The 26258-nt window shown below is 39.7% G+C and overlaps 1 protein-coding gene across 13 annotated transcripts in view; it reads right to left on the bottom strand.

Moving 5' to 3' along the window:
* Positions 1 to 26258, bottom strand: part of LOC149917996 (sex comb on midleg-like protein 2) — a 174399-nt gene that overhangs the window by 20482 nt on the left and 127659 nt on the right. Inside the window, exons 1-6 of one of the 13 annotated variants that reach the window (XR_016465694.1) lie at positions 22141 to 22237; positions 21159 to 21341; positions 20016 to 20129; positions 10569 to 12201; positions 8279 to 8425; positions 5951 to 6043 (exon numbers count right to left, since the gene is read on the bottom strand). Coding sequence is in view for 3 of the 13 variants with exons in the window: in XM_090138389.1 (XP_089994515.1) it covers positions 8325 to 8425; positions 11920 to 12201; positions 20016 to 20129; positions 21159 to 21341; positions 22609 to 22692 (764 nt within the window). In the remaining 10 variants the exon portion in view is untranslated. Of the gene's footprint in view, positions 1 to 5950; positions 6044 to 8278; positions 8426 to 10206; positions 12202 to 16532; positions 18175 to 18238; positions 19916 to 20015; positions 20130 to 20164; positions 20726 to 21158; positions 21342 to 21511; positions 21825 to 21982; positions 22119 to 22140; positions 22238 to 22330; positions 22467 to 22608; positions 22693 to 26258 lie in introns of those variants that run through there. The other 12 variants (XM_090138389.1, XR_016465695.1, XM_090138392.1 and 9 more) reach the window with 12 other exon arrangements.

The raw sequence follows: 26258 nt of genomic DNA, 5'->3' as shown, positions 1-26258 counted from the left end.
TGTCCATGCATTCTGCACTACGCTTCTCTCTCATTCTTATGCCTTTCCATTTATTCCTAGCGACATTTCGTTTTTCTCTGCTTTTCCGATGCTACACTTCAGCATTCTGTGATGAACAGAGTAGAAGGGAAAAGCCCCTCTAATAAGGCAGCTAGAAGTTCCAGGAGCGACACACATTGTGCTTTCAGAGAGGACGTTACAGAAAGTTGAGAGATGTGTATTCTTTCCTGCGGAGAAAAAACCCCCTGTTTTCAGGCAATGCAGTATGCAGAATTCACACGTTCTCGGCATCACAGTTCCATTATTTCGCTCACGCACGTCTAAAGTGGCACTCGCGGTGAACTGCTACGGAGAGTTTGCAGTTGCTGGCCGAGAAATCGCGGTTCTCCCTGAATGCGCTCTCTGCCTTCAGCAGCGGTCTCATCTCTCTCGCATGCCGAGAAAGAGCGACTTCAGCCGGATGCTTTTCTCGGACGAGCGGCTTCTTCTGCGCACATCACAAAGGAGCGGTTCTGTCTTCTCCTTGTGTCCATGTATTCTGCACTACGCTTCTCTCTCATTCTTAACCCTTGATTCCTAGGGACATTTCGTTTTTCTCTGTTTTTCCGATGCTACACTTCAGCATTCTGTGATGAACAGAGTAAAAAGGAAAAGCCCCTCCAACAAGGCAGCTAGAAGTTCCAGGAGAGACACACGTTGTGCTTTCAGGGAGGACGTTACAGAATGTGGAGAGCTGTGGATTCTTTCCTGCGGAGAAAAAACACCCCGTTTTCAGGCAACGTGCGAATTCAGCATAATGCATTGCCTGAAAACAGGGTTTTTTTTCTCCGCAGGAAAGAATCCACATCTCTCGACTTTCTCTAACGTCCTCTCTGAAAGCACAACGTGTGTCTCTCCTGGAACTTCTAGCTGCCTTATTAGAAGGGCTTTTCCCTTCTACTCTGTTCGTCACAGAATGCTGAAGTGTAGCATCAGAAAAACAGAGCAAAACGAAATGTCCCTAGGAATCAAGGGTTAAGAATGAGAGAGAAGCGTAGTGCAGAATGCATGGACACAAGGAGAAGTCAGAACCGCTCCTTTGGGATGTGCGCAGAAGAAGCCGCTCGTCCGAGAGAAGCATCCGGCTGAAGTCGCCCTTTCTCGGCATCCGAGAGAGAAAGACAAGACCGCTGTTGAAGTCTGAAAGTGGTATTCGGGGAGAAAAGCGATTTAACAAGCAGCAACTGCAAACTCTCCGTAGAGATAATGTCATTGGATTGGAGAAATGTGGTATTTCGGGAAGATACCCCGAAATTTTGTCCTAATTTGGGGAGAAGATGCCGTTCTGTGAGGGGGAAGCATGCATTTCTGAGAGAAAATCTCCTATTTAGGGTGAAAGTGTCATCTTGCTAACGAACTTCATGGATAAATTATGAGGTATTTTTATGAAACCTGGTATTCCCTGAAAAGAGTATATCTGTGATCAAATGCCATATTTCTGGGAGGGAACATCTGATGTGGGGGGGAGGAGGTGATGTATGTGTGAGAAAGCTGGTGTTTCTGGGAGAAAATGCCAGGTATTGGTGAGGAAACAGATGCTAGAGAGGGAAAAGGCTATCCCTTTGGGAGAGAAGTGGTATTTCTGGGAGAAAATGCCCCAAATCGGGGAGTAAGTGTCATCCTGAGGCGTGTCATGGAGTAGATTTGGGAGGAAATGGAGGTGTTTCAAAGAGTAGCGGCACTTCTGGGAGAAAATGTCCTCAGTGGGAAAGACAATGTCCTCTTGAGGGAAGAAAACAGGTCTTTCTTACAGCAAATGTCATCCAATTGGGAGAAAATCTCCTCTCTTGGGGAGAAAAGTGGTCTTTCTGAGAGAAGGTGTCCTCTTCTTGGCTGCAAGTGTCCCATTTGGCATTGTCATGGAGGCTTTTTGGGGAGAAAGCGTGTGGCAGTTGTAAGAGAAGGGGTATTTCTGGGAGCAAATCTCCTCTTTTTGGAAGAGAAGGTGAAATTTCCAAGGGAAAAGTGGCATTTCTGGGAGGAAATGACATAGCTGGGGGAGAAAAGTGGGAACCGGTGGGAAAGAAGATCTTGTACTGGAGAGCAACGGTGGTCTTTTTGGTGTGCCAGGTGGTCTCTTGGGGAGAAAACGTGGTAAATAGGGGAGACAATGTCCTCTGGAGGAGTGTGAAGTAGTATTTGGGAGAGCAAACGTCAGGTATTTCTCGGAAACCGGCTGTTTCTGGGAGATAGTAGCAGACTTGGTTGGAAAATGACAGGTGTTTGTGAGAAAGCTGGTATTTTGGGGAAAAAAGGCCGTTTTTTAAAGAATAAGCTGGCATTTCTGGGAGAATATGTCCCATCTTTGGGAGAAAACGGGTGTATGTGGGAGAAAATGTCGTGTATTTGGGAGAAAGCTGGTGTATGTGGGAGAAAAGGCCATTGTGATGGGAGTCAGTGTGATCTTGAGGAGTGGAAAGCAGTATTCTTGAGATGAAACGTGAGGTATTTCTAAGAGTCCTGGTATTTCTGGGAGAAAATGTCTTGTTTTGTTTTATTGTTTTTAATATTTATATATTTATTATGTTGCAATTTCAAGGAAACACTTCGATAGAAATTGCTTTTAATTCTTTTGGCATACATAGAAGATGCGAAAATGCACATCATATTTTCACATGAATGTAGTAACACAAAAAAAGTTCAAAGCAGTAACTGATACACTCAATTATAAAAGCTGCCCTTCCTGTGCAAGAAATGTAACTCAGCCCTTGGGCTAGATGCCATTCTGTGTCATTGATGTAAACCTGGCGGACAGTACAAATACTCTGAATTTAAAATGGCATGACTAAAAATGGAGTCTTTCCTCTAGCTTTTAAGTTTTAAGAAACATAAAACATGTACGTATGCTTGGCAACTTTTCCTTTCATTATATACAAAAGTGACTCTCTCTAAAATAACTGTCAAACTAAGAGGGACTGTCAGAAACCTATCACAGGAGGTAATCTATTTGCTCAGGTTGCTGAAGAGCAATGAAAAAGTAGATATTGAGTTTCAGTTTTCAGCACATACATTAAAGTCCCATGCCTGTAATTAGGTCTCCTACCTTCCAAATAGAATTTTAAAAAAGTTTGATACATGATTATTTTAAATTATTTTTCTATAATTGGTTAGTGGTATTGTGGAACACATATTTAAGGATTAATGATGAGAAAGATTAGAAATCCAAAAAGTGTAAAATTCCATGCAAACTCAATTAAGTTTCAAGGACATTTCCATCAGAAAGAATGGAAATGAAGAAAGAACGGAGCCCCCAGGCTGGTTGTTGAGTGAGAATTACTGCTTACCCAGCATCCGTTTGCTTCATCAAATGTCCCCCATCTGCTCACAGAAACCTCTCTAAGATGCTTTTCTGAAGAATATTTGGCAGCATGTTTCCCAGGGCTGATGCCTAGAGGAGAGGGTTACATGGAGACTTGCTGTCTATCTTGATGGCAAACCCCTCCTAAGTAGGAATCCAGAGCTGGTGACTCACTTTGTAGTCTTGTATAGGTCTGGGGCAAGACAACATTATGGCAGTGGGGAGATATTCATGGTCAGGCTGGACAGGCCTCTGAGGTCTCTGACCTCTGTGGGTGTCCCTGTTCATTACTGGGGAACTGGACTCAATGGTCTGTAAGAGTCCCTTCCAACTCAAAAAAAAATTCTATGATTCTATGATTCTATGAATATTCCTGGTTTTATTACAAGTACAAATACTGATAAAGCCTACATTCAAATTGTTTATTCCTTGCTTTTGGAGAAGCTAAAACACTAGCACTAAGAGTTTTAATCAACGTAGATAATAGCTTGTCAGTTGTTATGCACAGTGGTACGTGCACCCAGTTTGAAATTTCAGTGCCATTAATGTTTTTAATTTTTTAAGTGATATGACACAGTACATGCAATCAACAATAATGAACATACCATGGTTCAGGACCCCTGATCTCTCAGCTAGTAATTTAAAATATTTTCATGCGTAGAGACAAGACAAGTATTATGTCCTAAATGGAGTCTAGGTCCCCAGCACTATTTCTCTCTCTATTTGATCCCTAAAAACAACTGTTTTCTTGCCAAAGATTTTGCATCGTTAAATCTCCTTTCTGAAACAATGAATATTGTGTAGTTGCAGGCCACTTTTTCAAACCTGTGGACATTCCCTTTGCTTCTACTTCTTTAAGCAACCTGCAGTTGCAATACACTTTTGCAGTACAGTCTTGAACCTCTTTATTCCTTGTTTTTCAGTCACCATGGGCTGTGTCTGTGCTGTCTTTGTAACCAGGACCAGGGAATGACCTCTTTTCTCCCAGTCAGTTTTCTCAACACATCTACTGGTGTGGATGAAGCAAGCAAAGGCAACAAGAAAAGCAAATACAATTATACTAGCAAGCAGGAGTATCATTTATTATAGATGATAATCACATGTTGGTTTGTCACTAGGTGTGTTTAATCAACAACTTTCTTTTTGAAATAAGAGTGAAGATAAAAGAAAAGTTCAAATAGGATTCCTACATGTCTCGTTTTCATTAAAGATTAGATCTGCTACAACACGATGAACTGAGGATAATATAATGTAACGTCCAAACACTTTTTTTCAAGTAATGTTAACACTGAATGAAAGGTATACAGGCTTCAATGAAATTAGGCAGTTGAGGCCTAGTTGAATGCTATTTGTTGTTGAATGGTATTTGTGACAGTGTTGAAAGAAATGGCTGATGTTATTGTAAAGTTACTGTCTGTCATCTATGAAAAACGGTGTTCTGCACAGGTCTGTGAGTGTTAGAAATGGGCTTTCTTGAAGAGCTGTCTTTATGGAAAAGGAGGCATTGCTTGCAAACTGGTAAATTGGGAAAAAAAAAAAAAAAAAAAAAAAAGTAACATTTCTGATTTCCAATTTAGTTATTAGAAAATCCCCATCATCTCTCTTTATATTATATGAATACTCCATGGTGTCCTTGGGATGACAAGATGCCTGTACTGCTATTTAGATATGCACAAATACAACAAATCCATGGGCAGATCTTTCCCCTACTGCATTTTTTTAATGTATTTCTTTATTGCTAAACTAAAAGGAAAATAATAGTAGAAAAAATTCAATCACCTTAATCAGCACATGCAAGTCTTAAAAATCTTTTTCTTGCTCTGTAATACTGAAAAGACCTGATGGGAAATGTTACCTTCCAAATTTTGCTCTGTGTATATGCATTTCCTATTTAAACCCTCACTCAACAAGAGAAGGAAAAACACTTCTCAGTTTCAGTGTAAGTGCCCCATGGAATTTTCTACAGGAAAAATATCACTTTAGATCTGTCAGACAATAACATTTTATTACCTCAAGGATGTTATCTGAACCTGAGGTCTAATATCTAAATGAACTGCAGTTCAGATTATTTGAGATTTAGCAGAAAGACAGAGGGATGGAAAGTTTCATAGAAAGATTCTATGGGGAGAAGTCTCATTCATTTATTGTGGATAAATATGATGAAAAGGTATTCATATACCAAGTTTTAATAACTGTACGGTTAACAGGAGGAACAGTAGACAGCTTTGAGCAGTAGCTGACATACAGAACAGGAGAGTTGGAAGAGTAATATTTCCAAGAAGATTAATTTAATTTAAAGGCAGAATGTTTTTTGGCTATTGGAAAGTTCTCTGTTGTGTTGAGCAAAAGGATAGATATACTGGCTGAAAATAAACCTGTAAAAGTGAGGTAATGCATTTACTAAAACAACAATAATTGCTATATCAGGATGGATCATATATTAAAGGCAATAAAACTCTGATTAATAGCTGTCAGGTTATTTCTTTATTTTCTCAAATATTTATTTGAGCGCAACATACTATAAATACTTTAAAGAAAATGTTTATCTTATATTTGTACATGATTGCACTCAGTAATACATGGAAGAGCAGCCACTGAAGTGGGAGGATCATAAGCCCAATGTATGTGAAGAGAGAGAGCAATAAATTTGATTCTTCTCAGCATTTTTCTGTTACAGGTTTTGAGAAACTTGTTAGATTTTAGTACCTGCAAATGTAAATGAAACCAACATAAAATACCATACATAACCTTATTACTTTAAATAACATAGAAAATATGGATTGGAAGACTCGTGTGCATGTTCTTTTTTTCTGTCTTAGACCTGAATAAAGCTGTAAAGAAGAAATTAATGCTCTAGTAAGTCACTGTCAACTCTTGCAAGTCCATTTGGGAGAAAATTTGACACTCCATTTTTTTTTTCTTGTTGTCCTTCTATCTCCTACTCTCCTTTCTGTGTATGTTTATTATTTGCCTCATTTCTGTGAAAACAAATCAGGCTCCATTAATAAAAGCAAAAACTGTTTAAGGCCATCCATCTTACTCTTTCTCCTCAAAGGTTTGCTGCCACTTGTTCTATCACAGAGGACTGCAAAACTTTTTTGCTCCACATTGTTACCCTCTAAAGATAAAATGAATAAATTGCTTAAGAAGATGTTGAAAGACTCTTAATGGTGCATTTATGATCATAACATACGTATTTGTGAGACCTAAGGATTTTTATTCATTCTATTTTTGTTCAATGTAAAATCAAGATTAACTTCTTAGATTTTCTGGACATCCTCGTTGTATAAATTTAATTTTTTACTCCTTCTCCTTGTACAACTTCTGAAATCTGACAGTAAGAACATTTTTATTTTTGTCTCAAACCTCTTTTTTATTCTTTGTCCATCTATTTTTTTTTTCCCCCTATGATGCTTCTTATAACTTTACCAATTACTTTGTGTTCCATTTCATTACGTTATTTATTTTTGCTTTTTCTTTAGGGCAGGATATGTCTACTGCTATGCATCTGCACAGTTCCTACAATGGAGCTTTGATCCTGGTTGGATTGCTTAAGTGCCATTAACATAAACGTGGTTAACAAAAATAGTAGTTTCAGCTTAGTATTTTTCATGCTAAATCAGGTTCAAGACTAGAAGAATAAAAGTTTTTTTGTAAGAAACATAAACATCCATGTTGATTTCATAAGTGAAACTGATTCTGTTTTTGAAGAGCGGAAGAAATTTAAATAATTCACCTGAAAGCAAAGTTCACTTCTGTTTTTATATTCTCAGAAGTGAATCATCAGATTAAACTAGCATGCCACAGTTTAGTGGTAAACCTCTAACACTACCAAATCTACATATGTAGATTTTGCTTTAATGTCACAGGCAACAGAATGTAATCAACTAACAAACAAAACAAGCAAACAGAAAATTCACATCCAAATAAACCAGAAAGAGGAGTTTATAGACACTCTACAGAACTGTTAGCTGTGCTATGCTTTTCAAAAGCTGGAATTTGTCCTACAGACATCTCAGAAGTTGCACATCTGTCCAAGAAGAATCATTGCACTTTATTTCTACTGTACATGTTTATCTTATGTCTTATTCTTCATTACTGTTATGTACTATGCAAAATACATAAAGAAAAAAAGCAGTAATCAAACTATACATACTGTGAGCAGGGCTTTGTGAAGGCTGCAGTACTGTACAGAAGAAAGCCTTGAACAGATCTATCTCAAATTCAGGGTAATAATACATTTATTTACTACCCACATTGCTCATGTAATCCACCAACTATTTTAGGAACGCCTAGATTCTTAAAAATACAGAAATTAAAGTGATTTCCTGATCAACCCTTACAGAAAGACACAAGTTTAAACATGAAAGCAACTATGAATGCTTTGGAGAGAAAAAAATAGAATGTAATGTTAATAATCCCTGTAATGTTAATAAGCTAAATAACAGTTTCAAAGTTTAGTATCTTGATGCTTTACGGAGCTCCCATAAAATGGCTCTGAGCCTTCCCTTTCTAATGATTTTGCACACCCACGCAACTTGCTCTGTGGGGATGGAAGATAACAGGATTTAGATCCTTGACACACTGCAATTGATTTAACAATAAATATTGTCCATCCTAGTTTTGGGTTACTATAAGATGAAAGCAAAAATGTATATACTGATCTACTGGTTTTCTTTTAAAAAACATTCATCTGATGCTGAAGGCTAATTCTGTAAAGCTGAAACTTAAATCCCAGCAGAAACAGGTTCCCAGATATTAAAAACAAACAAACAAGCAAAAAAAAAAAAAATCATAAAAGTATGTATAATGAAATCTTTAGGCATGTGACAAACTTTGTTTTATATATTATATGATTTCAGAACATCTGTCACACACACTCACAAACTTTCCTTAGAAGGAGAAGCAGAAGTTTAGATGATGATAAAGTTATGTTCTTACCACATTAGAAGGTTCCAATTTCTTCCTTCTAGCAAGGTCAGTGATATTATTGCCATTGTAGTTGATGCTCTCCATACAGCCTTTGAAATTTTTTTCTGCTGTTAGAACTTGGCTTCCCAGAAAAAGGCATATGCCTCCAAAGGTTATCTTTGAATGTATCAGAAAATGAAAGACAGTTACTGGAGGACAAGGGCTTAGAATTTTTGCTTACTAGAAAAAGAAAGTATCAAACAAGTACTGGAAAAGTAGGAAAAAGTCTATGATGAAGTCATGACTGCAAATATTTTTGGTGGTAAATTGTATCTGTTATTAGGTTTTCCCAAATACAGAGAAAATATGTATCACAGTTACATATAGACTGTAACGAAGAGAAGGTCTCTAAAAGGAATGCAGTTTTAAATGCTTGGCAGAGCAAAATGTCAGTATTGTTAAGAAACAAGAATTTGTTGGCCAAAGAATGTGCTGTCTGTCTGATCTTGGAGAAGAAAAGTCTGCCTTTCTTTACAAACCTGAATGCAGAAAGTTTGAGAAGTAAAGGTGCCCAGTAAAACCTATTTCAATATGTAGACTGAAACAAACATTAAAATAAAAAAAAAATCTACTAAATCAAAAGGGAAGAAGGAAAGTGTTGCTTTATGTAGAACATCCATCGGTTTGGTAGAGTGACAGAAGTTGGTGGCAAGTAAGTATTATTCATTCTTTGTCATATATTAAAATAAAGGATGTTTTATTTTGTTCATAACTCACGGACTTTTGATTTCCATGCATCTCGTGGGCCTGAGATAAAGACAATTTAAAAGGAAAGAAAGAAAAAAAAAAGGGGGGGGGGATGCTATGATGGTAATGTTTAATATTCGTGTGGGGGGTGAAAGGTGTACTTGAGTTGCCTAAGCACAAGCTTCTACTGCTATTGGTGATACCTGGGGTAGTGTGACTTAGTAACCTCTGCTTTCTGCTTGAGGAGGTATGCATCTCTATAAATTCTCTGCCATTTCTGCCAACACCATGGGAGTGCTACAGATATCTAGGGGATATATGTATATAAGCTGCTCATTCAGTTTACGTGTTTGTCTTTTTCTTGGATGAGAAATAGTTGCTGTTTATTATTTCCTTAAATGCAACACAAGCATTTACTCATAATATCCAATCTGAGAACACCGTTCTTGTAACTGCTTATGAAAATCATAGATACAGAAATCAAAAGAAACTGTTTCAATCTGCTTGCATTTAAGGAAATAGGAAGTCTCTTTCCACCCTTGCGCATATTTAAGACTGTTTTCTGACAAACTGCTAGCTAAAGGCTTCAGTCTTTCTTTTTGTGCTTACTCCCTCAATGGAATAGCTGAGCTTTTGTAACTGTCCCTACTTTGAAGTTTTCTAGTGGATCCAGGTTGGTTTAAGTATCCTCTATTCCTCACTTCTGTCTTTTCTACCATTTTCTTCAAAAAGGAGCATGTTAAGAACATGAATTTCTACTCTGTTAAGAGTCTTCTCCTGCAGTTAGCTGGTTAGTAAATAATACTTGGCTTTCAGAAGATAGGAAATGGATTTGTGGTCATTCTAGATGTTTCTTATCAGGTAAACTCTCATATGTATGTGTTGGAGAAATTCTAATCAGTTCTTCAGTAAAGGTATTATGAAAGCTCAGACAGACTGTTCTGTCTATTTACCAAGAGATCTGTCTCTTCCTAAAAATAAACAAGACTTTTTGAATTAGGATGTAATTTCCTTTTAAACTGAAAAATTGGAGAAAGACATTTTCTCAAGGGGGAACTGCAGTGGTTGGAAAGAATCTCTGCAAGTCATTGAGTCTAACAAAGCTGGTTCCCTACAGTAAGTTACAGGAAAACGTCCAGATGAGTTTTGAATATCTCCAGAGGAGACTCCACCACCTCTCTGGGCAGTCTGTTCCTGGGCACTGTCACCCTCACAGTAAAGAAGTTCTTCCTTGTGTTCAAATGGAACGTCATTTATTCCAGTTTGTGTCCCCTGCTCCTTGTTCTGTCATTGGGCTCCACAGGCAAGAGCCTGGCCCCATCTGCTTGACTCCCACCCTTTTGGTATTTATAAGCACTGATAATATCCTCTCTCAGCCTTCTCTTCTTCAGGCTGAACAGCCCCAGGTCTCAGCCTTTCCTCATACAGGAGATGCTCCAGGCCCCTCATCATCTCTGTGGCCCTCCACTGGGCTCTCTCCAGAAGTTCTGTATTTCTTGAAGTGAGGAGCCCAGAACTGGACACAGCACTCCAGATGTGGCCTCACCAAGGTAGAGAAGAGAGGGGAGATCACCTCACTCAACCTGCTGGCCACATTCTTTTTAATGCATCCCAGGATACCATTGGCCTTCTTGACCACAAGGCCACATTGCTGGTTTGTGGTCACCCTGCTGTCTACAGGGACACCCAGGCCTTTCTCTGCAGTGCTTCTTCTCCAGCAAGTCAGACCCTAACCTGTACTGATACATGCAGTTACTCTTCCCCAGATGTAGGACTCTGCACTTGCCCTTGTTGAACCTCATAAGGTTTTTTCTCTCCCTTTCCACCCTGTCCAGGTCTTGTTGAATGGCAGAAAGATAAAAACTGATCAATGCTTCTTGAGGGAAATTCCCAATGTATTTTAGGTGTATACAAGATTATGTAATACTGTGTGAATGTTGTTATGACTGGGTGACAGTTCACTGATCAGTTCACAGGTGTTTTTGCTTCTCAATTGTTTTTACAAAATGTAAATAGTATTCATGAGAAGAGAATGTGATTGACTTCACTTCTTCTAGCAAAATTTTGGCCTTGGAGCTTTGTATCTGTGCAGACTGGAACCATAAGTCAATCACAGAACTTGCCACATCACCATTTGCTTTGGTAAACCATCACCACCCCCTTATTCAATATTCTTGAAGGTTCCCTTTTAAGTGAATTCAGATCTGGTCCAGTTGTGGAACTTGCAGCTTTCAGCGTAAGAATATTGTGAAAAGAAGAAGTATCACTAGTCTGTACAGGACTAACACATTTCATTTTACATATGACATTCTTAACAATAGGCTTTTATTATTCATTCTTTGTCATATATTAAAATAAAGGATGTTTTATTTTCTTTCATGTACCAAACCGTAATACCAAACAGTTCCATTTGTCTTAAATACTCTATTCAACTGCAGATAATTACAGCAACATAAAAACCAGCATTATGACATACCTAGAGGGATTAGTTTGACTTGTGTTTGGTTCCCAGGTCCCAAGATGCCAGTATCTGGGAAAGTGGCAAATGGAAATTCAACTGCGCAGAGGAACAGGAAAAAACCCTATATCTGTATATCAGCAATACAGAAATAATTGATAAAATGCTCAGGAAACAAGCTGTGTTTAACCAGCACTGTCCAATCCAGCCTGTTGCAGGGTCCACGACAGCAGTGAGAGGAACGAGCAGCAGACAAGACTCCTCTGGCTTGTACCATGGTATTAGTTCTAGCACGCTTAAGTTCTGCATTTGAAGTTACATTAGCAAGCCTGATGTGCTTGGCAACAGCACAACATCTCACTCCATATGTAACGTATTTTCTGTGGCAAAGAACTTCTTTGTTCATAACTCACGGACTTTGCATGTTCATAAAAGCTGTTACATACTTTGGAAAGTTCAGGCATACCTTCAATCCTCCTCTGTATTCGATTCCTACTGACTTCATAGTAACTGCTGTTCCCAGCAGAGCTCAATGACAGCCGGCGCAGGATCAGGGCTGAATTTGAGGTAGCAGTCACTGGCTGAAAGGAATTCCTGTAATATGCTGCACTCCCCGAAGTACGATATTCAGTGGAATTTCGACGGGCTGGGCTTGACAGATTTACTGAATTAAGTGCAGAATCCATAGAGTCCTCAGAAAAGCGATGCTCTTTGGAAGTGCTGTTTTCTTCTAGACGTAACGTTTCTGCTACAGAAAACAAAAGCATCAATCTGTTCAAAACGATGGGCTTTGTAGCTTTGTTATTTAATTCCTTGCTATGTTCTCTTGAAGATAATAACAAGCTCCAAGCCTGTTAACAAGTCTCCTGTGAGACAAGACTTACTGAAGAATAGTCATTCTCAAGTAATCACTGGTCCTTTACTACATTAAAAAATTTCCAGTAAAATGTCTAATAGACAAGTTTGAGACAGTCTTCCATAAATCATCTCAGCTGTATATGTTAAATATTATGAGCAGGATGTGGACATAAGGTTTGATTTTTTTTTTCATTGTCTGATATTAGCATTAACACATATGCAATCTCAGTCAAGCATTTTCATTATCTTTCTTAATGGTTATCTTCTGAGAATTTGTTTAGGAGTGCATTATGTTTCTATTTTTTATAAATATAAAAAGAATTTTTTAACATAAAAAAACCTCTCATGTTAACTAGCAAATGTTTAATTTGTTCTACACAGTAGAGGGAGTCTCTAACTTCATATGCAAGAGGACAATTATCATCTGTAGATCTCCATATGTTCGGAGACAATAGCCATCACAAAAAACTGAAGAGACTACATGCAGAGCTGCAGAAGGCTGTAAATCCTAGACTCACATGCACACTAACACAATACAGTCTGATCACAATGCTGCAACTACGAGTCGTTAAACATCAGTGGGAACACCACTCCATTCTCTCATCATTGTATGTTCTCAGCTCCACTTGCACTAGGCCAACATCTAGCCTGAGGAAGAAGTTGGAAGCCTGATGCAAAAATCTGCATGAAACAAATGCTGCTTTGGCAAGAGACTTAAGAGCTGGAAAATATAGCTAACAGGTTCACAGAAGTGTAAACTCCACATTACCATCTTGAAAATTACTCTATGAAAGTTATAAAACATATGCTAGTGGAGCAGCATATTCTTGGGGGTAACTGGTACAATCTGTGAAACAAGTTCCTAGAATATGCTCTTTATTACTCTTCGTATATGACAACTTCCAATAATTTCTTGGGAAAATTCCAGAATTAAATAAAGGAAGAGTATTTTCCACAAACAAACAAACAACAGCAACAAAAAACACACAGAGAGCTTTTTAAGCACGTTTAACTTGTTCTATTAGCAATTACGTTCTCTCTCCTGAAGTCTGTATAAAACTGGAGTTTAGTGAAGAACTTGAGGTGTATTTCACAGTTATGACCTTCAGGCAACATTATCCCAAAGTGGAACAAAGACACCCAGAGAACCGGTTCCCTACTTAGTGAATTCAGTAAAGCAAGACATGCAATCCACCATAACATCTTCTATTAAACACAACACTTGTGGCAAAAAGAAGCTTTTAAGTCCACAAGCCCTTCTCTTTCAAGTACACAATCCTCAAGACAATAATGATAAACTTTCTAGTTTGATCTGTATCAAAAAAGCAAAGCAGTGGCTACTGAGGTTTTTGGAGAAAGCAAACTTTTATTTGTCGGCTTGAAGTAGCTGCAGCAACTTGCTAAAAGGAAAGCAATAGCCATCTTTCTATAGAATTTCAGAGGTACTAACAGACACAATCAATGATAAGCACTATAATATTAAAGGAAACAAATGAGAAAATTAGATCAGTAGAGAATGAGACCACCAAATGAAGTCTCAGTGCAAGACTGAAAGGCAGAAGTAATACTTCAACTGGCTACAGAAAAGCACTATGAAGGAGTCCAAAACTTGTAGATTGAAACTTCGTAAGTTTTTAAAGGTATGATGAAATACTGGAAGCAATATTCCACACCAGAAAGTTTCAACAGGAGTACTTCAGCAAATATCAGCCAACTCCATACAATGTCTTATGAAGGAATCTTTTTATAGTAATCAAGCAGAGATCCCAAATACATCCGTTAAATAATCATTTTATGTCACTCTTTCCATGATCGCTCAAGACATAAAGGGTTTTAAATTGACTATTTTACAGAAGAATTTAATTGCATTTACTCCAATTATATCCCAGGTTTCTTTCTGATACTACAGATCCTAGTTAAGCAACTGTAAATAGGGATGGCAAAGAGAAACTCTGCTTTGATTCCCAAGACACTAGCATTTGAGCTTAGAATCAGAAAATCATAGAATGGCTTGGGTTGGAAGGGACCCTCAAAGATCATGAAGCTCCAACCCCTCCACCATATGCAGGGCCACCAACCTCCCTATTAAATATTAGACCAGGCTGCCCAGGACCTCATCCAACTGGCCTTGAACACCTCCAGGAAGAGGGGTGTCCACAGCCTCTCTGGGCAGCCTGTTCCAGCACCTCACCATTCACTCTGTAAAGAACTTCCCCTGATACTCAACCTAAATCCTCCCTCCCTCAACTTAAAGCCATTTCCCCTTGTCCTGCCATTATCTTAAGCTTATCTTAACATAGCTCCTCAGGTCACATACACAAGGTGGGAAAACTGGCATACTTCATAGGATGATCATCTTTTAAAATAGGTGTTTCTGTCCAGCAGCTATACTATCCCAATCCACTCCCTTTCAATTCATCTAGCCTCCCTACAAACCAACCCCAACTGCAGTCTTGTTATTGAAAGCACGGTAACAGGTATGAGAGCTGATTCAGAATTGGTGTCTGACAAATACAGTTTTGCAATTAACGGAGCAACAAATGACTCTTTTCCTACTTCGACATGTGGAGCAGATGCGAGTAGTAGAGGGATGGAATGAGAACAAGTTTTTTTCTGTTACAAACAGAATTCACATTCTTACTCTCAACTATTCCAAAATTCAACAGATTTCAATGCTCTCTGATTTAGGTTTTGTAACAGAAAACTGAACATCCCTCATCTGCTTAAGCCTTCAAAGAATGCTTCTGCCACTTCAGTTTTGTTAGATTTGTAATATGGAATCAGCACTCTCTTGACCTTTGCCCTGTGAAATAAATTGTTATGCTGCTCCTTTAATGTATTTCCATCCATTACTGCATGGATGGCATCACATCTGCAATAGAACCCAACATTCACCACCAAGTAACCAATCGATGCCTTGTAAAAAAGGGCTGATCTGAAACAATAAACACATTTTCCTTACTCTGTCTTGTATCTGAACAGGTATTAACCAGACCCAGTTGTACCACAGCACTGGTAAAATACTGAAAGCAGAAGGCACTGCCATGTGATCTTATGCTGTAAGGCAGGCCCTGTAAGTAATAACTGAAGTTTTATTCTCAAGTCAGCACCAGACACCAAGGGTTCATACATGTATGAGTCCCAATTAGGAAGTTCAGCTTTTCAAAAACCAGAGTTAAATATGTTAAAGGCTGCTATTTAATGATTTCACAATGCAGCAAGCTGTTAATGACAGGTAAATTCAGCAGAAGTAGAACTTCCATATGCAGAAGATCAGTAACAACATCAAATTTACTACATCTAAGAGCCACTAACAGAGCCCAGTAAGCCATATCAATTTTATCTACAAATATCAGTCTTCCAGAGGTGAGTTTTTGCACACTTGAAATGTACAAAAGATCAATGAAAAATTGTCTCACCTGAAGCTGGAAAGCATCAGTTTTTCAAGTTAATTTGGTATAGACTTTCTGCACCGAACGTTTACTGTTTCAAGACCTCAAGAGGAGATGAGCAATTGCTTGCGCATCCGTTGTTATAAATCTAGATTACAAGTATGTGTGTGTATATGTAGATATACATGCCATAATTATTATGCTTTTCTTTTTCTCTATCTCATTTTTTCCCTCATTTCTCCTCTCCATCTCACTGAGATGGGGGCAGTGAATGAACAGCCACGTGACGCTCAGTGATCTGCTGGGTTAAACCCCAATGCATCACCATATCTTAAAGAACTTGCACGCTGTAAAAGATTTCTTCTTTTAAGAACGTCAGCTTGCCTTTATAAAACACACAGAGTATCTTTCTAAGCAGATTCTGTCAGAAAGCGATCTTCTAACTCAATCCTGACTATTTCAAAAATTCAGTACAGTTCTAATTATTAAAGGCAGCCATTCAACCTCACATGAAAACAGACTAGAGCACGTTTACACATGTATTTTTTGCCCTACTGACAAAGAATGCACACACAGCACAGAGCACCCACCTGGCACCTAAGAATGAAGTTCTTACATTTTATTGCTACAACAAACACACAAGTGTTGAGTTTGAAATTTCAGCAGGATTCTTCCAATCAAAACATTTTCCTCCTGCTTAACTGACCGTAACATTTGCAGAAGTCACAGACAACTCTAAGCTTCTACAGTTTCAAGGAACAGAATAACCCATATTGGAAAATTCGAGACCAAAAATAAAGCTGTCTGCATAACCGAATAAAGGCAGATCTCACTATAGATTTATTTTCCACTGATGAAAAAGCAAATTTGCTTGCTGTTCTTAATTACAGTATTTGTAGGGCATTTCATAGATGTATTACAGCATTAAGAACTCTCTCCTCTCACCCCCATTCTCATAAGCAAATGCTTCCCTCTTGCTGCTTCCACATTCTATCACCTCATTAGTTAATTATTGCTTAAACGCAAACATACACTACCTGCATATGTTATAATGGAGACTTTGTTTTACTTTCTCATACACAAGAATACAACTAAACTATAAAGCCAGAAAGGTAAAATTTATGCAACTATGACTTAATTACTGTCAGGCTCTTAGCCTTCAGGAGAAGTACATCATCAAGATCATAGTGGGTTTTTTGTGTCCCAATTAGAACACCACCATTAAATGTATGACAAATAAACGTGTTAGGAAGCAGAACAACTCCTACAAGATAACTGACTTTCCTTCTACTTGTACACACCATGTGAAGGACAGCTCAAACTCTGAGGTGCTCGCAACAGTCCAAAGCAAACACCTTGCTTCTCACAGGAAGAGATGGTGAGCAACTGCTACACATCTGCACGCTGACAAAAGACACGCTCAGCATCCTCACAACATTGCTCTGTTGTAATCTAACGTCTGGATGAACATAAAAGCTCCTGAACAGTGCACGGACTCAGGATTCCAACACAAACAAGAGGATTCTCTCTCTTCAGCCCTACATACTTTCTGCAGACCATCAGACCACTGCTACCGAGCTTCTCCACAGCTGTGTAGAGACAGCTACTTCATGTGGAGTCTCTGATTGTCTTCTCGCATCCTTTTAAGTGGTATGACATTCTCATTGTGGCACTTTGATATTGTCACCTTGTGTACAGTCTGACTGTGACTCATATAACCACAGACTGTTCTCTTCTGCACATAATCGCACATCTCTTTTTATTTTTTTTTCTTTTTTCCCTACAGAATACCTCATATTTCCCCGTTTCCTATGTGTTCCTATCTGCCTCTATGTTACCACCCACCTCAACCCAGCAGTACCGAATGACACATTCCTTTTTTCATACCTTTTCCCCCAATGTGTGGAAATCCCACTATCCCCCATCACACCATGCCCACTAACCATGTTCCTCAATGCCACATCCATACATTTCTTGAACACCTCCGGGGATGGTGACTCTACCACCTCCCTGGGCAGCCTGTGCCACTTCCTCACCACTCCTTCTGAGAAGAAACATTTCCTAATATCCAACCTGAACTTTCCCTGTGCAGCTTGAAGCCATCACTTCTCACACTATTGCTGGTTACCTTCACAATTGGTCTGTAGTGTTGTAGTTTTACAGAGTTCCTCAACCTAACTTCTCCATTCTGCTTGCTTCCCTCCTGCCTGCGCTCCTGGACTGGTTTGTGACAGCTAGGCTAGTCTTGTACTACACTCCTTATCTTTTCTGTGCGGACAGATAGTTCATTCACAATCTTGAAGCAGTTTCTTTGAGTAACTGCCAGGTTTCAAACATTTTTTCATCTGTGTCAGCTTTCTGGGACATCATACTGAGTTGTTGTAGGGGTTCATTGTAGTCTATCTTCATGAGATATTTTTATTTTGACATCCTTGCTTCTTTTGAAAATGATGTAATTTCCCTGCAAAAACCTGCAAAGGCATGCATACATGTATGTATGTATATACGTATAAAATATGTATGAAAGCATAAGTATAGCATATATATAAAAACATGTATGCATGCATGCGTACATACTATATACTGTAGTATATACATACATAACTCTCTCTGTTTCTAAAGAATAACGAGAATTTAAATATTTCCTGGCTTTTGTGACCAATTAATTCAGATTAAGACCCATAAAAGTAAACAAAGGATGATGGGTGTGCCATCAGCAAACAAGCTTGTCACACTGCTGGCAAATGGAAACAGGCATGACTCCTTACTCATTTTTCTAATAATCCTGTGCAGAAATTGTTGGCTTTGCATCCACTGCCGCTAGTTAGGTGAAAGTGCTATGGATCCCTTTAGCTGTAACATTCTGCCATTTTTGATATTAAAATGAATTTGAAGAAATACATCAACTTCATCTATAAAAGGGTTCCAGGATCAAAATGCTCATCAGGGTACAACACGCGTGCCGACTTACTTACAGGGAGATTTCTTATAAGAGAAGCAGGTCTAAGACATCTGTTTATCTCCAATTTAAACAACTTAATTTAGGTAGAATTATGTGTTTTACAGCTATTCACGCAGTTGCTTACTAGAAATATCTGATTTAATTGCAGAGATGTTCTAGACCTAAACCAGGGTCTATTTAAGACAGAGAAAGCTCTGCATTGACAATTTTTATATTTGTTGTGGTTACATCATTGAAGTGAATACATTGTGTTTATATTAAATTGTAAGAAGAACCATTTTTAATAAGCTTTAACATTTTAATTTGATATCCTCTTCTGATTTAAGTGTGGCCTTATGACTCTCCATAGAAAAAGATTATTCTGCCCACACTGAGGCTAAATGACAAAACCCCAGTAACTCAAAAAAAAAAAAAAAAAAAAAAAAGAGAAAAAAGAGAAACAAATGACTAATCTCAAAAGCCTTTGGAAATATTATGCAAATATACCACAGCAATAGAAAGTATCAGATGGGATGAGTCACATCAACAAGTTACCATGGTTTGACAAGTAGCAAAAGCAGAGTAAAACCACTCTTTCCTAAGTCTCTCTGTGAGGTTTAAGCTGACACGCTTCACTTCACATCTGAGGCAGACTACAAATCGGCACGAGCTACTGCACCTCAGCCATGGCACAGGCAAAAGCTTTCCTTGTCCTGGAGTCAGCTGCACAGAGAGGCTCTGCTGCTCTGGTCCCTGCCACGGCTGCATTTTATCCAACCCATTCCTGTGCTCATCTGAGCCCACGATGAGTCAGTGCAGAGAAGCTAACTGCAGATATCTCCTAGCTTTGCCAAAATGTTTTCTGTGCTTCACTGGGTCAGCTCGTCACCTCATCAGCAGGGAGGCTTGGGATGCACTACACGGACAAGGAGGCAAGGAGAGCAGGAGCAGAGCAACTTCTAGGGGCAGCTAGCCATACATTCAGTTAAACTGTACCATCAAAACACATCCTTGCTCTTACAGTCATTAGCCCAAACCAAGAGTTTAAATTAGAGTTGCTTCCAATTTATCTCCTAATCCATTTCAAGGGAATTGTTTTTCTACTAAATAGCCATACAGGAAGCTTCAAATGTCACCTATCTGCCTGAGTGATTTCACAAAAAAGACTGACATGTTTAGGAGAAAGACTTCTTGAACTTGCAGTAGGTCGTCCATAAGCACAAAATCCATGCCACTGATCAATAAATATCTCCATTCTCAGCTGTCAAGGGCTATAGACATATCAGAGAAATACACTATACTCAGTCCTTTTGACTAAAAATACCAAAATCATACGTAATCCTCATATGTATTACAACACAATGTAATCACCTTCAGATGGATGAGCATCACTCCTCGGAAGCTTAGGGGAAAGGGGAGCTGTGTATGGTGGAGAGTCCTGAGAGTATCGTTTAACACTTCTGTTTTCATGTATTTCTTCTTTTGCTGTGAAAAGGAAAGATATCACCAATTTATTATGGTATAAAAATGCTCACAGGGAAAGTCAAAGTACAAAAGCAAAAACATACATCAAGTCATTCACCAGGTAACAAATCCATTTCACATAGAATCGGTCATTCAATACAAACTTCAAAAGCTGAAGTAACAGCTTAGTTTATACTATCATCATCCAAATTTCCAAATTTAGGCTACTTTCCTGAAAAGTATTAAAGCAAATGACTTTTATTTGATGAAATGAAACAAATACAATTTCTCTACTGGAAAAAAACAAAACAAAACAAATAAAAACCGAAATACCAAAACCACCACAATACTTTATTTTCTAAAGCAGCACCTCTAAGACTGAAACTGCATTGATGTCAAAGTTTTCTCAGCTATGGCACCTGATAACCCTTGGACCGGGACTCGTAATACCAGCACTGCAAGCCATTTGATGGGAGACCCTGAGCATGTTATTTCCCTCTCACTCTATATACCCCCAGAGTACCAAAACTCACATAAAATGTCACAAGCAGCCAGCTGCAAAACCCACCTTCTCTACTAGACTGTATGCTGCAGAATTTAAAATTTTGGAGCCGCCACTGAGCAAGGTGAACAAAGAAGGAAGAAAAGAGTATTTAATGTTGTAGGATAGGCTGAACTGAATCATCTCTCAGAGCAAGCCCCTTCTTATAAGGTAGTAAGCATCTTTCTCCAAGGTTATTTTATGATTCAAACATAAATTGAACAGGCAAAATGTGAAGTTTTGAGTCTGTTCTTTTAGTAACCCAGTGGTACAATTCCTACTTGACCACAAGAAAGAGTTAGCAGAACAAAATGATTTCTGCACATGTGTTATGAGCTATCCCAACCTGCCACAGCACTTGTGCTCTGGAACGAATCCTCTAAGAACTGAAGAGTATTCATTTCAATCAATTAAAGTTATAGCAAAGCAGATTAAAATGTTAAATTTCATAAAGTAACCACACTTATCAAAAATATCAGTACTTGTAAACAACAGCTGTTTGATAGTACCTGGTTTGTTCCTATCGTACTCCGTGGGACTATGTGCACACCCCATGTAGGGGCTGAAAGGCTGGCTACTGAAAAGATTATCGCATTGAAGACTGTGGCAGAGTTTCTCCAAGAAACGTAGGACAAACGATGCACTGTTTACAGAAGGAAGATTGATGGCATGCTTCTCCCCATCAAAGGAAGCTGTGAATAAGAAGAAGATGTCAAACAGCCCCTGAGCATCACGAAGTATAGCAAAACACTAACAAGTAAAGGAGAAGACATTCAGCTTTGATTTAAAACATGCAAGACATGAGAGGAATAAACAATCTTTCTGGTGTTTAACACGTTTATATCCAAAGAACTGGTTGTACCTTCCATTGGATCCATGCCACTTTAAATTTGCTCTATGAGAACTTGAAGAAATACATCAACTTCATCTATAAAAGGGTTCCAGGATCAAAATGCTCATCAGGGTACAACACGCGTGCCGACATACTTACAGGGAGATTTCTTATAAGAGAAGCAGGTCTAAGACATCTGTTTATCTCCAATTTAAACAACTTAATTTAGGTAGAATTATGTGTTTTACAGCTATTCACGTTGCTGTGAAAAGAAGCGCGGCTATACGAATAAGAAGTCGCGCGGCTCTGCCCTCGCAACTCCCCCCGCCCCGCGCACGGAGGCGGTCCCCAGCCGCAGCCCCCAGCCGCAGCCCCCAGCCGCTCCCCCCCTCGCGCAGCGCCACTCCGGGGTGCCGCCTGCCGCAGCGACGGCGGCGGGGAGCCCTCGCGCCCAGAGGCGGCCTTCCCGGGGTCTGCCCTCTCCGCCCCCCTCCCACCTACCTGAGGGCAGCCGGACGAGGGTCCCCTTAGACGAAAGCACAGCCCCAGCCCGGCCGCTACCGCGAGGGACCGCGCCCGCGGCCGGAGCCCGGGGGCCGCGAGGAGGGAGGGCTGAGCGCCCGGTGACAGGTGAGGACGGCCCCCGCGCCGCTCCCTACCTCGCGCCGCTCTCCTCGCAGCCGGCGGCTCGCTTACCCTCGACCGCCGCCGCCCCCTCGCTCCGTTCCCCCGCCCTAACGCGGAGTTCAACGCGACCCCGCTAGCCGCGAGGCCCCGCCCCCCGCCCCGCACTGACGGCTCTCTCCGCCAATAGCGAAGAAGACGGCCGTCCTCGAGCTCCGCCCTCACCTCCTTCGACCAATAGGAGCTATCCGTGGTGCTGCCCCTCCGCCTTCCCGGCAGGCTCGGTTGGCTCGCAGCTGCCGAGCAACGGGCGCGGGGCTGCGGGTGGGGCCGCTGAGGGCGGTGGCCGGGCCCCCGCTGCGGGTCGGGGTTGGTGCCGCGGGATTGTGCCCGGGGCTTCTCGTTCGGGAGCTTTCGCCTCATAGATGGACGTTTTTTGTTCCCCTCCCCTTTTTCCCTCTCGGCTCAGCCATCAGGAGGATGGAAATATCTCCCGCACTCACAAAGCTGTAATCTCGGCTTGCAGAAATGATAACTGGTATGTGAAGATGTTTCTAATTTTTTTGTTTCTTCACTTGTTTGTGAACCTAGGGTAGGGAGAAAGAACTGAAGTAACCTGCAGTGAGATTCTATCACTTTTGTAACTCCTTAAGCATAGTCAAGAATGTATGTTTGTGAACTACTTTATTAAGATAGTCCTGGTGGAGTATACTTTATATCACTGGGAGTCCAGGATTTTCTGAACAGTTCTTAAATCAGAGTCTAGCAATAGCAAAGTTGAATTACATGTACACTGTACAGTTAGGTTGTTGGTAATAAGCAGAGCTTGTGCATCTCAACAGCTGCAGCTATACAAGCTATACATTTGTCAAGTAAGCTCAGTATGAGTGGAGTATCAGCTTTATTAATTCAAGTCATTCTCATAATCTTATCCATACATAATGTTTGTGTTCTTAATACCTTAACCAAGTGAGTGAAAAGTTTCCAGCTAATCTGTTTAGCTTCCAGGCAAGTGATTCCACATGTTAAATTTGCTGCTTCCTCCTTTCTCCCATTCCCTGGTCTCTTAGGTCAGTGTTCGTTCTCTTATGTCCTCTATTAAGGAATAGGTTTAGTTCTGCTACATATTAATGCCATGCCTACAGATAAATTATCCTTACATCTCAAACTGAATAGCTGCTGCTTGACGTTTTTTTTTTCCTTCTAGGCTAGGAAGTCTCTGTATGGCAGTTAGCACATCAATTCATAATTCTATCACTGGCAGTAAAAAGACTTGGTGTTACTTTAATCTCCTTACATTAACACCAGGTGTGAAGGATGATTAGTGGAATACAGGTTTAATTAAATCCTTGTAAAAGATGTTGCTATCTAACAGTGTCTGTAACATAGCACCCTGACCTGCATATAGCAGAATTTCAGTAGTCCTTGCTTATGTGTCTGCACAAGTTTGTTCAAAAGATAGATGCTTCTTTTCTACTTTGTAATAGGAGTTTACTGGAACTGTGTAAGTATGGGTTTGAAACTTGTATTACTTTATTTTTTGCAAAACATATGAAATTTTATTATATTATTAATATAATAACATAGTTGTGCCTTGTTGTGCCTCATTCCAACAAGTCATTTTTTTTGGAACAAAATACACTGAGATGTGCTTTGCCAGCATTCTGATTGTTATTGTTCTAGAAGAAGGACTAAATTGTAGGCCAGTGGTGAATGTGGGCTATGATGGAATAGTTGAAAGTAATTATTTTACAAAGCAGATGTAAAAAAAAAAAAAAAGAAATCTATCTAGTTCTGATATGTTTTCATTCAAAAATCCTATAGGAACAGGAATTACTATTGTAATTACTGCTAGATTCAAAGAAGTCAGCTCAGTAGTCCTAAGCTCAAGAAGCCTGTGGGCTGCTCCTGAAGCAGAGTGCTGGAGCTCTCTCAGGTGTTACAGAGCCACAAGGCCCTTGTGGGTTTCCTGTGTTTTTTAGCTCTTGTCTTCTCATCATCTTGTTGGATAGGTTGCTGAGAGGCTCACTGAGTGATAAGTCAAATCATAAGTCATTTTATAAAAAATTTTTGAGGGATATATTTTGAGAAGAACAAAATGTGGCTAAGGTTAATGTAACACATTAAAACTCTTTGAAAGGGTAGATAACAGCAGGACAAGGGGAAATGGTTTTAAGCTGAAGGAGGGAAGATTTAAGTTGGATGTCAGGGGGAAGTTCTTTACAGAGAGAGTGGTGAGGTGCTGGAACAGGCTGCTCAGAGAGGCTGTGGATGCCCCGTTGCTAGAGGTGTTCAAGGCCAGATTGGATGGGGCCCTGGGCAGCCTGGTCTAGCACTGAATGTGGAGGTCGGTGGCCCTGCATTGGCAGGGGGTTGGAGATTCATGATCCTTGAGGTCCCTTCCAACCCTGGCCATTCTGTGATTCTGTGAAAACCAACTGTGCAGTTGAATAGGAAGGTAGGGTGTAGACAGTAGAATTAAATGAGAAATTGCAGAATGAAATTGTGAGAATATTTTCTTGTAGAGTTTTTGTTTGAAAGTTGTGGGTTTTTTTTGTATAGTTGGTTTTCCTTTAAGACTGGCAAGAAAAACAATTGTCTGCATCAGAGATTAAGGAAAGAAATCTAAATCTTTTGTGATGAACTTTCATGGCAAGTATTGTATTTGCTATAGTAGAAAACTGCATGCTGGGACTTGGATGAAATAATCTTGCTACAATATGTGTGAATAATTAGTGGGTTCTTTTGGTTCAGCTGCCAGAGAAAATAATTGTTTTGAATGGAGTTGAATTTAGGATTTTTTCTTACTCAAAACAAAAGCACAAACCATTTTAATTTTGCTTGATGCATAAGGTTTCAATTCAAGCAAATGTAACCAAAGGGAAATTAAAGGCTTGATTAGCAAGCCCACTCATGGTGGTGGTGTCAGCCCCTTTTTTCTGCTTCTAGCTCTGAGTCTGTGTCATTTAGTGGGATGAAACAGACTGAGGTTCAGATAAACCTTCTCAAGCAGAGAATTAAATCAGTCTCTTGGGTGATTTTCTTCACTATCAGACAGACACATTTGTCTGATAGTTTAATGCTCAGCCTTTCTCCTGGCTTGAGCTTGCTGTTTGAAACATACCTACACAATGAAAAGTAAAGAAATGAGAATGACTCTTCATCCCAAGGGCTGGGGTTGCACAAACAAGCTCCATTCCCTGTTTATTTGTCATTTGAGGTTGAGGTTGTTGCACCTCAGAAGTGCTCCTTTTTATTTTCAGCCCTAGCATTTATCTTGGAAGTAAGAAGCTTATGTTGTTCCCAGGCAGAGCAGAGAGTTAAGCCTGTAGATCTGGATCCCACTCCTTTGCTTGGAGTTCCTATGGTTGCCCTCAGATGTTTGGAGTACAAGGGAGCTGTGTTTGCACTGAATCCTGTTTTCTTTTTTTTGTGGATTTTTCTCATGGTGTGACTTGGAGCATTCAGATGGCCTCAGATGTTTCTTGCTTTATCCTCCTGACAACTCTAAGATAATATTATTCTTTTCAGTGCTTCTTTTCAAAATGAGAAATTAAGATGTGGAGAACAAGTAATTTCCCTAGGGCCATGTAAGACTACCTGTGAGGCTATTATGAAGTTATTTGAATGTTTGCTGCAGCTGATAGTGCTACCTTGAAGTAAATACCAGGAGATCAGGCTGTGCTGGGTCTCACAGCCCATTTGCTCTCCAGAACTGGTTGAGCTCCTAGCAGAAATATGCCTCCCGAGACCTTTTCCCCAAACAGGAGGTAGAGAGCCTTGTGTCTGAGCCACATGTGAATCATTAGGTTTTCATTCAAACATTGGAGTCTGGAAAAAATGTGAATGGGCCATGGAAACCCGTGGGTCCAGGATTTATCCCTGTGGTACTGACTCTTAAACTCTAGGCACCTGCACTGATCACCACACAATGAAAGCAAACGAGAGGTAGTGTGTTATTGTTGATGCTAGCTTGTGTACTTTCATTAACCCTAATCATAGGCTCACTTAACAGTATAAGTCAGTCACGCTTCTGATTTCCTAAGGAAGCATAAAATATGCTAGAGCTGGGGCGTTTTCTTTGTTTTTGCATGTAATATCTGTCTTCTTCTGTAACGCAATATGGGTATGCTCCTTATTTCAGACTTGTGAA

The sequence above is a fragment of the Phasianus colchicus genome, chromosome 4, assembly GCF_987193195.1.
Source record: "Phasianus colchicus chromosome 4, bPhaCol1.hap1.1, whole genome shotgun sequence".
Classification (NCBI taxonomy): Eukaryota; Metazoa; Chordata; class Aves; order Galliformes; family Phasianidae; genus Phasianus; species Phasianus colchicus.
Note: the sequence above shows the minus strand (reverse complement) of the source record. Positions and strands in the feature narration are given on the sequence as shown.